General features: G+C 39.2%; 1 protein-coding gene across 1 annotated transcript; it reads left to right on the top strand.

Annotated features, from left to right (window-relative positions):
- The first annotated feature begins 12,482 nt into the window (after positions 1-12,482).
- marveld1 (MARVEL domain containing 1) lies at positions 12,483-14,302 on the top strand. The gene has a single exon (XM_052090275.1). The coding sequence runs from the start codon at positions 12,789-12,791 to the stop codon at positions 13,275-13,277; it is 489 nt and encodes a 162-aa protein (XP_051946235.1). The 5' UTR covers positions 12,483-12,788; the 3' UTR covers positions 13,278-14,302.
- Positions 14,303-15,588: the final 1,286 nt, after the last annotated feature.

Here is a 15,588-nt window from a genome sequence, read left to right as displayed (position 1 = left end):
GACATAATGATATTTATACTGTACAAACTATAGATTCTATCCCCTAAGCCTAACACAACCCCTAAACCTCACAAAAAACTTTCTGCATTTTGTAATTTTCAATAAAAAATTGTTTAATATGTTTTTTAAGCTATTTAAATTATGGGGACACTATAAATGTCCTCATAAACCACATTTATTGCATAATAGCCTTGTAATTACCAGTTTGTAACCTAAAAAATTGTCCTCGTAAACCACATAAACATGCCCACACAGACACACACACACAACTCCACATACATCTCTCTCACTCTTTCTCAAACTGGCATCCCCGGCTCCTCTTTAGCCTTCTACAGGATGATTGGGCTGATTCAGCAACGGGCGTCCATCGCCCGGTAAAAGCAATGACAGCTCTGCAGATCCTTGGCATTCTAGCTGTCAGTTTGTCCAGATACTCAGGTGAGATTTCACCCCACACTTCCTGTAGCAATTGCTGATCCCACAAAAGCTCAATGGGGTTAAGATCCATAACACTCTTTTCCAATTATCTGTTGTCCAATGTCTGTTTCATTGTCCACTCTAACATTTTCTTTTAGATTTTCTGTTTCAAAAGTCACTTTTTCTTTGCAATTCTTCCCATAAAACCTGTACCACTTCTCTTAACTGTTGTACATGAAACTAGTGTTGAGCGGGTATCAATGATACCAATGAGGAACTATAGACTCGTCTTGTTTAGTTGTACATCTGGTCTTCAACATCTCTTTCTGTTCTTGTTAGAGCCAGTTGTCCTTTGTCTTTGAAGACTGTAATGTACACCTTTGAAAGAAATCTTCAGTTTTTTGGCAATTCAAACATTGTATAGCCTTCATTCCTAAAAGCAATGATTGACTCATGAGTTTCTAGAGAAAGCTGTTTCTTTTTTGTTGTTTTTTTTTACCTAAGATTGACATTAAGACATGCCAGTCTATTGCATACTGTGGCAACTCAAAAACAAACACAAAGACAATGTTAAGGTTCATTTAAACAAACCAAATAGCCTTCAGCTGTGTTTGATATAATGGCAAGTGATTTTCTAGTAACAAATTAGCAATTTAGCATGATTACTCAAGGGTAAGGTGTTGAAGTTATGGCTGCTGTAAATGGGGCCTGTCTAGATTTGAAAATAAATTTGATCATCTGTCTCCTCTTATGTTTTTTACATCATATATGTCCTTACTATACTTTGTGATCAGTTGAATGGCACTTTGGAGAATTAAAGTACCAATTTCCTTCCAAAACAACAATATCTGTACATTATTCCAAACTTTTGGCTGACAGTATATATATATATATATATATATATATATATATATATATATATATATATATATATATATATATATATATATACATATACATATATAATCTCAAGATTAGAACTTTAATTGCATCTGTAAATTTGTTTTTTACATTATGTTTATATACAGTATATATACTTTGGAACAAATATTAAAGAAAGTAGCCAATAAGCGCCCAACATAGATGGGAACTCCTTCAATACTGTTTAAAAAGCAACCTAGGATGATACTTCAAAAAGTTGTTTGAGACAATGTCAAGAGTACATGTCTGCAAATTCTAGGCAAAGGGTGACTACATTGAAGAAGCTAAAATATAAAACAGTTCTGATTTATTTTGGATATTTTTTAGTCACAACATAATTCCCATAGTTCCATTTATGTTATTCTATAGTTTTGATGACTTTACTATTATTCTAAAATGTGAAAAAATCGTGAAAAACATAATCATGTTTAAAGATAGAAAAGTGTTTTCGTCCTACATTTCTTGATGTGGCTGGTCTGTCTTGTATTTAGGTCAGCAGCTTCCCTGTTGCCATGTAACCAAAGACACTGTCTGCTGGTGGAATTTCAGTTAGCCCTTGAGTCTAGGACCATGTTCAGCTTTGAGGCAATGTACACATGCATCATATATACAACTGCACAATTACTCCGACTGACAAAAATTCAAGTTCAACTCTAATGCATGTGGCAATCACTGAGAACAACCACAGTGAGACTTTCACACTGCTGAACACTGACAAGTAAAGCTCTGAACTTTAAGATCTATGCACATATACATATTTTCTTTTAATAATGTAAATAATTATAGAATATACATTCTCCATTGCTTAAAATAAAATAAAAATCATTCCCATATTTCATACACATATCATTGGGTATAAACAATGCCTTGGATGTTTAAAGTTTCAAGGAATCCTTTAAACACTCAGTATGTTGTGAAGTTTAAAAATGAAAACCAAGGGTCATAAAGTCAACATAAAATCAAAATGGACCTGATTTACATTCTTAACGCATGTTCCTGCTCTTATTGTGCACTATATTCTAGATGGATGGATGGATGATGATGATTTTATGTGTAGTATATAAAAAAAAAAGCTTACAGCACCTTTTTTCAAGTGTTTCTCAAGTCCTACTTGTTCTCTATTTGACAGGAAGTTTCGGAGACCTCTCAGTTATGTCCTTCTTGATAACATTTTGATGCTAGAGGATTAAATGTCTTTTCGAAAGTGATCACTCACACTACTTTAATTTAAGTAAAATGCATATATGCATGGAAATTAACAAGTGATATACATATACAGTACTTACTGTAGATATGTCAATTGAACATCATTTAAATATGACATTAGTTATAGGAAAATGTATATTCAGAACTCTATCTGAGTACAAGATTTGACAGACGTGAGGTAACATGGTGCTCTCAGCAGTGGGATTTAGAAAAAATGTCACAAAGCTCTGTTTTGCATAGTCTTACACCGATATGTCAGGGATGGCTGCGGGATAATTGGACTGCCTGCTCCGAGCCTTGAGCTCTGTGTGTCCAAATGCTCTCCCTGTGCTGACATCGTCCAATTTCACAGACAGCACATTTTGGTGAATTATGTGCACACATTTGACAGTGTGTGTGTGTTTATGTGTGTCTGTGTGTGTGCGAAAAGAAAATGAGTATGTATTTGGTTGTTTGGGCATAATTGTGTGAGAGGTGGGAGTTGCAACTCAGAAGAGAAAATTACCTTTGAGGTGTGGAGTTTCACAGACATTTCAGCACCGACTGAGGACGCTCATTGGTGAGGCACGCTGTCATTGAAACTGAGTCTAACTCCATTTAGAGAAAAGAGATGCTCTGAAATGGGGTGAGCTTGCTCTTTTCCCAGTTGACCTGAAGCCCTAGACGGCTGAGGTGCCTGAGCATTTGGTCCCTGTGGGCACATAGTGACTCAAAAGTGGGCTAAGATGAGCCAGTCATCGAGGTAATTGAATATGCGAATGCCCACTTCCCTTAGCGGGGCAAGGGCTGCCTCTGCGACCTTCGTGAAGACGCGAGGGGACAGAGACATGCCGAAGGGGAGGACTTTGTACTGAAACGCCTGGCTGACGAACACGAACCGTAGGAAGGGTCATGTCGAGGTAAGATAGAGACGTGGAAATACATGTCCTTCAGGTCTACCGCTGCAAACCAATCTTGATGCCGGACGCAAGTTACAATGTGTCTTTGCGTGAGCATTTTGAACGGGAGTTTGTATAAGAACCGGTTGAAAACTCACAAGTCCAAGATTGGACGTAAGCCGCCACCTTTCTTGGGTACGATGAAGTAAGGGCTGTAGAAACCCTTCTTAATCTCAGCTGGAGGGATAGGCTCTATCGTGTCTTTGAGTAAAAGGGTTGCGATCTCTGCACTCAGGGTGTTGGCATCTTCGCCGTGCACCGAGGTATAGCAGATGCCACCCAAAGCGGGAGGGGAGCTGGTGTAGTGAATAGCATAGATGAGTCGGATGGTCCTGGCCAACCAGCGCGACGGGTTGGGAAGTGAGAGCCACGTGTCCAAGCTCCGTTTGAGGGGCACTAATGGGACAATTGTTTTTGACGTACCTGGCGAGGCTTTGCAGAGGGCGGAGCAGGTAGTGTGGCATCGGGAGGCAAAATTGCGTCCTGAAGCTTTGGTGCTGAGAGAAGACTCGTAGCACTTACCTTGCTCAGCATGCCTGGCAGGGGGTAGGTTAGTGAATGAGGAGGAGGTCCAGTGTAGGCGTCCTCTGGACTCGCCAGAACCGGCCGGCCGGGGGGCACCAGCGTTGGTCCGGAAGCGAGAGCTCCGCGTCCGGGGTGCCGGGACTGCTGGAGTGTGGCACTGGGTTGCTGTGAGAATGGCATTTGCGGGCCAGGTGACCCAGGGAAAGAGGAAATTGCTCTATTATTGAGAATTTGGCCAAAAAATACCTTTAAATTGAGATTCGCCTCCTGGCCCTCCAACAGGGGACTAAGTTATCTGCTTACCAGCTCCGGAGCACACGTCTCGTTCCCTGGGTTGTCCGTCTCAGGAACGCATGGGAGCCTTCCGGTTCTTTGAGGATGTTTGGGAGACGGGGGGCCTGTGCTTCCTGCAGGGTGCTCGACGCTGGGGCTGAGAGCTGGGCCCAGGTTGAGGCGGAGTTGCCTGACATTTGGAAGCCGCAGGAGGACGCCCTCGGCGAGCAGACAAAGCACGGCCCGTGCTGGTGCGGCAGCGAGGCATGATGTGGGAAATGGCCTCCGTCTGTATCTTCACAGCTGAGAACTGCTGGGCGAAGTTATCAATGGTGTCGCCGAATAGATCAAATTGGGAGACGGGGACGTTGAGGAAGCATGCTTTGTTTACATCCCGCATCTTGACCAGGTTCAGCCATAGATGACGCTCCTGTACCACGAGGGTGGCCATCGCCTGCCCGAGTGTCTGCGCTGTGACCTTCATGGCCCTGAGGGCGATGATGGTCTAGAGCGCAGTTCCTGCAACACGTCGGTGTTAGGACTACCCAAAGCAGATCTTTGAGTTCCTTGGCCTGGTGAACATGTTGCAGGGCCATGGCATGCATGGCGGAGGCGGCCTGTCCAGTGGTGCTGTAGGCTTTGGCAGTCAGTGACGACGTCATCCTACAGGGGAGCACCGGGTAATCCCTGTCGCATGTCGGACATCTGGGCATCAGCCTCAGGCTTGGCATGCCGACCCGAAGGCTTCCTTAAGAAGGAAAGCCGCGACTGCAACGTTTTCATGGTGAGGTTCTCGGAGTGAGAACACAACCATCCACAAACGATGCCTCAGTGTGATCGCTGCCCAGACACACGAGGCAGCGCCTTTGACCTTACGGAGCGAAGAGAAATCGACCGCATCCAGGAACTACACAGGGGTGGAAGGGCATCTTTATACAGATGCGTCCTGAAAATGACGTTCAACGCCAGCCGTGTATTTTCTCTTTAAGAGAAAATAAACACTTTTAAATATTCTCTTTTAGCAGCGATGTCAAAAGGACATAAAGCAGGGGCAAAGCTGCACTTCCATGCAGAGAAGGAGAAAACCGCTGATATGTGCCGTAGGATCCAACAGCGTAAGCTCTGCAGAGGTGAGTGGAACAGTAAGTGATCTCAGCTCGCTGATCGCACAACTCAGAAGAAAAATCTGAATGGACAGACACATGATTCCCTCCTTTTATACCCATATGTCCGGGGAAGGGACATGCAACTTTTGTCTGCCAATTTCTCATTGGCCTTTTCTCAAGTTCAGAGGTAACCGAGGCCTTCAAATAAGTCCCCTAGTGACTCTTCACTCAACACAATGTCGAAGTGAGCGACAGATGGGGAACCAGAGATTTAGTGTTTGTCTCACTGAAAGGCTCATAGTACATTATGGTACCAAATGGCACTCAGCTCAGGATGTCTTCATCTGTCTCATCTCCTCTCCGAGATACTGGAGGCACAAGAATGTGTGTGTGTGTGTGCGCGCATGTGTGTGTGTGCGTGGCTATGTGGTGGAAATACAGTATGTATGTACACATGTGTAAATTAATCTTTTACCCTGCCAGCACAGAACCTCTGTACAACCGCAAAGCCTTATTTTGACTTATATTTATTTTTCTCCGTTTTTACAAATGCTTTATTCTTTGCGCAATGCACATACTGTATTATATGACATATTTGGAAAAGTCGGTAAGAGATATTACACACAGGGCTCTTGCTTGGACATTTAAATCGTGTGACATGAAAATATTAATTATTCTTCATCATTCTGCCCTTCACTGTTCCTGTTAGGAAATCAGAACATTGGTATAAAGTAACTGGAGGGATGTATTTAGCACTGCTGGCCTCCTGCAGTGAACCCCCCCTCGCTCTCGTTCTCTTTTTCTATTAGGACAGACTAAATACAGACCTCCTCTACCACCAACAGAGGGAAAAAAAAGAGAGAGAGTGAGCGAGAGAGGGAAAGCACCTCATGGGGTCTATACCAGCCTCTGGTCGATCAGAGATCAGTCGACCATTAGGGAGTGAATGTTTAATGGGCTTTCTAGATGATGTCTTTGAAGTGTAGGTTCTCATCTTATTCACTGTATATTCCTTTCACACATACTGTTTACTGGCACGGAAACTTAAAATAATAAATTTGCTTTAGTCCGGATTAAATACTTGCAAGTTCAATCAACAGCATTTGTGGCATAGCCCAATGCTGATTACCACACAAATGTATTTCGACTTTTCCCTGCCTTTCTTTCAAAAAAGCAAAAATCACAGTTACAGTGAGGCACTTACAATGGAAGTGACATTGAACCCAAGACACTGAACCCAAAGTTGCTCCCAATGGCAGGCTAGTGCCTTGCATGGCAACTCTGCTGTCATTGGTGTGTGAATGTGTGTTTGAATGGGTGAATAAGATGCAATGTAAAGTGTTTTGAATACCGCAAAGGTTAAAAAAGCGCTATATAAGTGCAGACCATTTACTATTTAACATCTTAGAGTAGAAACAACACCTAAATTTGTGTCAAGTGTACTCAAAACGTTCATGTTACTGTGCTGGACTAAACTAAAGGTTTTATGTGCAAGCCGTTTCCACAAAAAATTTAAGTAGAGTGAGCGAGTTGGGATTTATAGTGTAGAACAAACTTGGAAAATTGCTTTTTTGTGTGTAATATAAGGAAAATGATAACAATTTATGATACCAGTACTGGTATCAAATTTTATTGCTGATTTGAAATATGTTCTTCGATCATAATCTTGACAAACCGTATTTGAGACTTTGGTCTTTCTCCATTCAAGTAGATAGGAGCTGCACTATCATGACTGGAAATACCCTACCGAGAGCATTCCAAAGATGGCCAACAGTGGACTGTCTTGCTAGAAAGAATTTGGTTATATCCAAATAACTTTTTAGATTTAAAAACTGATGTAAGTGCTTTAATAAAAAGATAAGCTTCTACCAATTCACTTCTATTGTAAGCGCCTCACTGTAAATTTTTTATTTTTTTTTTTATGAAAAGAAGGGACAAGTTGGGTATCTTAAAAGTTAGATATCTTTCATTGTTACTCAATATGTACCGTTTCTCTCCATCTGTTTAATTATATTTCCTATCCTGGGGTGGTGTGGTGTGGTGTGCGTTTTTTACATGAATGTACAAATTAATTGGGCTACTCAACTTCTACAAATATAACAAAGAGAATTATGCATTCTGATTTCAACCCGAAAGAGAACATTTCTTGGATGCAAATTTTATTTTTAGAAGTGCTTGTTCATTGACCTGATTAACATACATTTATTACACACCAATAAAATCTATACAATACATTATTTGTGTTGAAATGTGGTAATCAGTACAGCATATCTTAAATTTCCCTCAAAGCACCGCTAAAGCATCTATCAGTCTAATTGGTGGACTAGAAACGCTACAGACCAGAAGTGCAGCCATGGGTTGAACCTGAAGATATATTAGACCTTCAGGTTCAACCCATATAAAAAAATGACTCATTCAGACTGCCCGATTCTAAAGCTCAGGGGCTGATCAAGAAGTCAGTGAAAGTAGGTGCTTGGAGCCACCAAAAAGCCCAGGGCTCTAGTCGGTTACATTTACACTAGCAACTTCCCAAGTTCCCCACCAGAAGTCCATATCTCCCCATTAAATCATTTTGAAGGTAATCATTATCAGCGTTGATAACTCCCCCACAGTCTCGCTTAGGCAGATTTTTGACTTTTGGCCTAAAGTCTGATTGACTTTGCAATTTATTCAGGCCACGAACCGCCCACTTAGAGAGGAGGAGACTGTCTGACCGAAATCCAAATTTACATTTGGGTTTTACGTGACAGTTGGTGGTAGGTTAATCTGAAGTTGAGTATAGCCTACCTGGATTTGCATCAGTTTATTGTGTTGAAACATTTACACTGACAGCAGAGGGGTAAATTTGAGACAAATTTAGTAGATCATCACAGGTATTCCATGCATGCTGACTGTTACTGTAGAATATTCCTGCAGAAATTGTAAGGGTTGTAAATGTATAGTTTACATTTGCTTGGAATGCCATCTAGTGGCAAGAGCCATGATAAAAACACAAACCTTGTCACAGAAATATGGGGGAAATGTAACACTCCTCAATCTTGAATTATGTTTTATTTATTTATTTTTGGTCTTTTTCTTGCAGCACATCCAAGCATGTGGTGGCCTGTCTTTTGTGACTGTTAAATGAACTGATTCAGCTATCTTCCTGGACCTTCAGGAAAGCTTTTTTTTTTTTTTTTTACCAATGACCAGAGGTTTATAGTAACAAAGTACAAATACATTATGCAAGTGGTTTATTGAGTATAAATATTTCTTTGGACTTTTACTTTTACTTCACTAGCCTACATTTTGAAGAGAAAATTTTTCTTTTACTCTGATACATTTCTCCAGACCCTTTCGTTACTTTTCGTACAGCTGTACGTGCAAAAATGCGATCAACAATAGTGATGCGTGATTCGTTGAAAGAATAATTTGAGTCGAATCTTTTAAATTTGATTATGTGTTCCCTCAACTGGGGAAGACAAGAAACTGCTCATGTAAGTTTACATTTGTTTTTTTTGACTAATTCATTTGATAAATTTAGGCTTAAACTTTATGAAGGCTATGAAATAAGTTAAGTGCGATCAGTCTCATGCCTTTCCAGGAGACCTTTTCATATAAAAGTCAATCACATTCACATTTCCAAGTGGATTCATCAATATCTTCTGAATGGATCCAATTGGTTTTGGTGGACAATAGACCAAAATATAACTCTTTGTTTCGACTATAAAGCTTGATATCAGCAGTCTTCTTGGTGATCATGATTTGAAGCTCGATTACACTTCCTATAGTGCCATCTAGGGCTCTGCGCATGCGTCACGCACTAGAAAGTGAAATCGAGCTTCAAATCATGATCGTGCCTAGAGATTGCAATGGCAAGATATATGGTGAAAATGAGTTACAATTTGGTTTGTTCTCACACAAAACCAACTGAATCACATCAGAAGACATGGATTTAACCACTGTAGTAGTATAGATAACTTTATTCTCCCTTAATGTGCTTTTTGTAGCTTGAAATGTCTGGCCACCATTCACTTGCATTGAATTGACCTATAGAGCTTAATGCTCTTCTAAAAAATTGTGTTTGTGTTCAACAGATGAAAGAAAGCCATATACATCTGGGATGGCATGACTGAGGTTGAGCAAATGGGTTGCCATGGGTTTAATTAACTGTTCTGTAATTTAACTCAAGTATGACAAATGAATATTTATACAACACTGACAATGACCTTTATATGACATGAATATGAATAACAGTTTTCAAATCAACAATTTTTTATCAAGTAAAAAAAAAAAGGTTTCATCTAACCTTTGAAAAAACAAAAATGACAATACAGATGTAGGCCTACAAAAGACACTGTACAGTGGTTTACAACTCAACTAACCTCTCAAAATACAGAACCAGCGCAGCTTCACACCATACTTCCACAATTACTCTACTATGCAGCTGTCTGGTCTCTGTAAATCACACAAGTTGATGCAACCCTGCTGTATGGTGTATTTTGCCCATACATAAATCACCCAATGAGAAAAAAAAAAAATAATAATTTTATATATATATATATATATATATATATATATATATATATATATATATATATATATAATTCGGTGTGGGTGTCAGAGGAAAGTTCAAGTGCAGCCAACATTATGGTAATGAGCTTTGACGCGACTTGGCGGCAACCTATTGGAACATAGGGCAATACTGCTTTTATTTTTGAAAATACATATGTTAGCCAGCAGGTGGTGGCAAAAGATCATTTTTGTGTGTAATGTGAGCCAATTGGTAACATAAAGTGAATCCGTTAGTCATTGTTTACATAGACTGCGCTCCGTGATCGCTCGTATTATATATACATTACCAAAACTAGGAAATAGCTTTAAACGGATTTAAACGGACAACTTCAGGATTATGGCTCATGCTGAGAGACACAACAGACTGATTTATTACAGAATTCAAGTGCTTACCTTTTATCGGAGTTTCCACATTGGATAGCCTACATACTGTTTTAAATGGCGGAGGACGTCCCTGTTTCTATAGTGAATGACTCTCACACACCTGCTACCGCGAAATAGAGAGGAATTACCCTGCTTGGACGTCTATTTTCCACTGAGAAACTGACCGCATCTCTGATTGGGTGTGGCAACAGGTGATTGCACACACACACACACACTCTCTCTCTCTCTCTCTCTCTCTCTCTCTCTCTCTCTCTCTCTCTCTCTCTCACACACACACATCCAGCCGTCTATCCTTGTTTATCCAATAACTTAGAAACAGCATAATCCATGATACTATTTCTGAAGTGACATTTTTAATTACTAACTGAGGCTTGGACACATTATTTGTTTTGAACCAGCAATGGCAGATTCTGATTTGTCACATAAGAAAGTAGTTCCATTCACAAATGCGTTTTTACGTTTTAGCGTTCCTAATGTTCTTGTTCATTGAACTGTTGTATATAAGTAATATCACACTTGCAATCGTGCAAAATGGCCCTACATCAGCACTGCTGTAATTACCTGCGGTCGAATCACAGCAGTGCTGATGTAGTGCCATATCGCACTCCTGCCTGTGTGATATTGCTTTATATATAAATAACCCCACCCACTAGTTTCCTGTGTGGCCAGAATCTTTAAAGTAGCTCTGCATGTAGTTCGAGGCCATATCTGTTTTCATGCACGACATCCAGCATCTGATCTCAGCTGTCAGACTTTGGTCATATACTCCCTGCCAAAAACAAGCAAACAAACAAACAAACAAGCAAAAATACATTGGTTTCATAGACAGAAGCACATACCAGCAGTGATGAAGCTCTTTAGTTTAGAAAATACTACAATTTTCCACATTCTTGCCTCTGCTCATGGAGTACACAAGTCAAATGTAATGCTGTGCTTGTCACATTTATAGCCCAAATGTGGAGAACGTTAATGCTGCATGTATTCCCTTACTGTGAAAGATGGAATAAAATTGTATTTTTCGATGAGAGAGTATAGGAAACATAGGCAAAAATTGAGAGACTTTTTTTAAAGGTACACTCAGTAAACCTTTTCTCATGTCATCTTGGATTTACAGTGACACCTAGTGGTTACAGATACCATTGTAGAAATTCACCATTCACAATCTGCCATGATTAATTCAATCCAAGAGTGAAAGTGTCCAATAATAAGATGGTTACTGAGATTTATTGAGTTGTATTCAGCTGGTTATGTGATTCTAAAATGGCAGCCCCCATGAGGGCACCTCTGCCCCATGCAGAATAAATAGCTTTTATAAGGTTACTGATATGACTAGAGTCCTCATCTCATGTGAGTGAACATGATTTTATACATATGTTTCAAAATTACAATTAATTTCTTTATGAATAAATATTTTTAATGGGGAAAAATGTATGAATGCACCTTTGAACCTAAAAATACCCTAACACTGTTAGCCACAATTTGAAATCATTAAAACATGAGATTGACAATATAAATAATTTTTTTGGCTACTAAGGGAAATTATAGATTTTTAAGCTTGTTTTACTTTTGAAAGTCTAAAAGTTATCGTTGCATGTGGTCAGTGGTTCTCAACCGATGGGTAACGACCCAAAAATGGGTCGCAGGTCTGTTCTGATCAGGTTAAATACAAATATTGCATGCAACCAACCATATACTGTACATGTGCATACTGTAGGTAGGCTAACCAAATAAATAGGAATGAGAGCATAAAACCATCAAAATGTAAGATTTTTAGAAATGTAATGTAAGACATTTAGAATGTAATGTAAGACATTTAGAAATCAAACACAATGTAAACTACAAAGTAATTTCTCTAATTCAGCAAGTCATGTTAATGATTTTGCATATTGCTGGGCCTGTGCACATGATAATATTATATGGATAGTAACCCCAAAAAATTACATTTACTTTCCCTAATTTTGTTCCTAACCTTTGTATCTTACTTTCTTGAAACAGAAAAGGAGATGCTATTTTCATTTACTTTTGTACGCTATACAATTTTGGTGTGTCTTAAAGCAAAACCAGCTGAGAACCACTGTGCTAAACCATCTGAACTGTGTGGAGAGAATGTTATATGTACACATAGGAATTCTTTCACTAACTGACTGGAGGAGAAGAAGGAAAGGGTTAGGGTTTCAGTCCAGCCCCCTGTCCAGTCCCTCCTCCTGGTCTCTGCTGCAAAAGAGGGGGAGGGAGACACAATGTTACAGCTACCATAGAGGAAACGGAATAGACGAAACAGACTAAAGTCATTTCAAAACTCCGGGGCCGTGCCGAAGCTCCACTCCCTGTGTGTTTTCAGCCACGCTATCTTTCTTTAAAACCCCCGTCAGCTGCTTATTTCCCTCCTGTTTGCTCTTTCTTCTCCTTTCTCCCTTTGTTACCACCCTAACCACCAGGAGAAGATCTCTTCAACAAAGAGGAGATGCCCCCACAGCCACAGGTGAAGAGAAGTTTCCTGGAATTCCTCAAGAGCTTTGTCGGGATTGTACGGGTCCTCCAGATCCTGCTTGGAGCTGGGCTTTGGGTGACCATCGCAGCCAACAAGTATGAGGGCTCCATTCACTTTGTACTCTTCGTGGCTGTTTTCTTCTGGCTCCTGACGTTAGCCATTTTTCTCATTACTCTACTGGACAAACAAGACCTTGTTCCCATCGTAGGAGGAGAACGCTGGTTGTTAAGCAATGTGATTCATGATGTTGCCGCTTTTCTGCTGTATCTGTCTGCGATTGGAATCATGATCTACAAAACCGACAAGAACTCCTACTGTAACCTAGACATCTACAAACATCACTGCTTGTACAAGGTCTACCTCACCGCCTTGGTCTTCGCCTGCCTCACTGCTAGCGTCTATCTGCCCTCGGCTATCTACGGCTGCTGCAGGAAATGTCGAGGTGAACAGGCTGTCGTGTGAAAATCCCAGGCAGCAGACAGTTAGAGACAGCAGCATTCCTCACATGAAACCTTGTCACGGAGAGATGGAGGGGTCTTTTGTTCTGGTTGAATTCGGCAATTGTTTGGAGATTAGAAAACAATTTCTTCAAAGCAAGAACATAACATCTTAACAGCTATCTTATTTTCCAGTAAAGATATCTACACATCCTTAAAACAAGATCAATTCACTTGAGAAATAAGAATTTAGTCAAATAAACAAAGACTTGTTTTCAAATAAGGTATCTCAAATGATCTTCAATCTTGAATAAACACCTCACATACTGTAATTTCTTTAGATTTATGCTTAAAAAAAGAATACAACTATTTGCCAATGGGGTAAGAAAATGTACTTAATTGAAGATCTCTTAAAATCTTAAACAATTTAGTTTCTCAAGGACATTTCTCTTGTTTTAAGGATGTTTAGATATGTTTAATGGAAAGCAAGACAAAAACACTAATTGATAATTTTTTGTAAGTTTTTTCTCTTGAAGCAGAGGGTTTGATCCCTTATCTCAGGCTTTCAGGGTTGTTTGTTGCTTTTTATACATTTTTAAATAATTTAAAGAGCTTTATACCTTCTGAAGTCATGCATAGAAGTGTATTTGACACTTTTTGGATGTTTTTTGTGCTTTCAGGTTTTTATATAATTTTAATCAATGTAAAGTTTTATTTTTTGTATTTTATACCTTGCAACTTTGTAGCATCATGTTTTCATCATCATATCTCCACTTGATTAGCATTTAAAAGAGGTAAAATATACATATAATACAGTTTTGATGCACAGAGTGTAATGTGTATCCATCAAACAGGTAATAAAAAAGACAGAAAACAAGGAGCACATCAAAATGTAATCTCTGTGTTTGTATTTCTATTATGTTAAAAGCTGAAGTATTTAATGTTTTTTCTAACCCAGCTTAATATGAAAAGACAACTATTAATAAGCCATTTGTGGGTTGATTTCCACAAAAAGTGTAAACACTGTGGCTATGTTGGTGGCTATGTTGCAGTTGCACTATTAAAAGATTACTCTGTTTGTTTGAGCATCCTGACCAAGTTACTTTGGCTCAACCAATGGTGTGAATTTGGGGTGAGGCTATCTGTTTGAGTCCAATGGAAGACGAAGGGAGTGTTTGGGGAAACCTGTTTGAAAGCAATCATTTGTTAGTGCCCTTGTGTCACATAAATATCACACTTCACCTTAAAATTAGTGGTTTCATAAATAATTTTAATTATGAGGGACAGCGGCCATAACACTCCTCTAAAACCACAATATAATGCACCTTTGTCTTGTTTATGGTTGGGTCAATTACAATGAACTGAAAATAATATTGGTTGCTTGTGGTCCAATTTTAGAGCAGTTTTAGGAGGGATATCAAGTGAGTGCAAAAAGCAAGGAAACTAATTATGAGTGAATGTTTTATAGTGTTTCTTAAGTTGTCATAACTGATGATAACTAATTTACATAAATGTTGTGCACATCTCTGCTGAAAACCAATCTGCATGTACAGTACATTTAGCATGAAGATAAACCAAAGAGAAGAAAATCATTGATGCTTTTTAACATCACATGCATCGAGATTCATTCTCTACTCACGGTAAAACATTTTCATTTTGGAAGTAAAGCAACACAATTGTCCACATTATTTATGATTCAAATTTGTTTACAGAAACACATGGATTTCTTTAACTGATGAAAACCATGTTGCGTACTATATTACGCAGGCCAAGAATTGTGGCTTTATTTAGTTTTATAGATATGGCTGTAGTACGTGAGAGTGACGACATTATTGCCAAAAGTTCACCCCAAAATACATTTATCTCATAATTTACTCACCCACATGCCGTCCCAGATTACTTTCTTCTACTGAATACAAAGGAAGATTTTTAGAAGAATGATGATGGCCATAATTTTGAAGCTCCACAAAAGATATAAAGGCAGCATGAAAGCAATCCATATGACTCTAGTGGTTAAGTCCATGTCTGCTTAAGCAAAATGATTGGTGTAGGTGAGAAACAGATCAATATTTAAGTCCTTTTATACTATAATTTTTCCTCCCTGCGCCCTGTGGATGGAGATATGCACAAAGAATGTGAATTGCCAAATATAAAGAAGAATGTAAAATTGAAAGAAGAGATTTAGGAATTAAATATTGATCTGTTTCTCACTCACACCTATCAAATCACTTCTGAAGACATGGATATAACCACTGTAGGTGTATGGATTAATTTTATCTTTACTTAAAGGAATAGTTCATCCTAAAATGAAAATTCTCTCATCATGTACTCACCCT

The sequence above is a fragment of the Xyrauchen texanus genome, chromosome 24 (genome assembly GCF_025860055.1).
Source record: "Xyrauchen texanus isolate HMW12.3.18 chromosome 24, RBS_HiC_50CHRs, whole genome shotgun sequence".
NCBI classification, from domain to species: Eukaryota; Metazoa; Chordata; class Actinopteri; order Cypriniformes; family Catostomidae; genus Xyrauchen; species Xyrauchen texanus.
This window is presented reverse-complemented; position numbering and strand designations above follow the sequence as displayed.

Coding starts and splice junctions, on each gene's coding strand:
- marveld1 (XM_052090275.1), top strand. CDS start 12,789: ATGCCCCCACAGCCACAGGTGAAGAGAAGTTTCCTGGAATTCCTCAAG.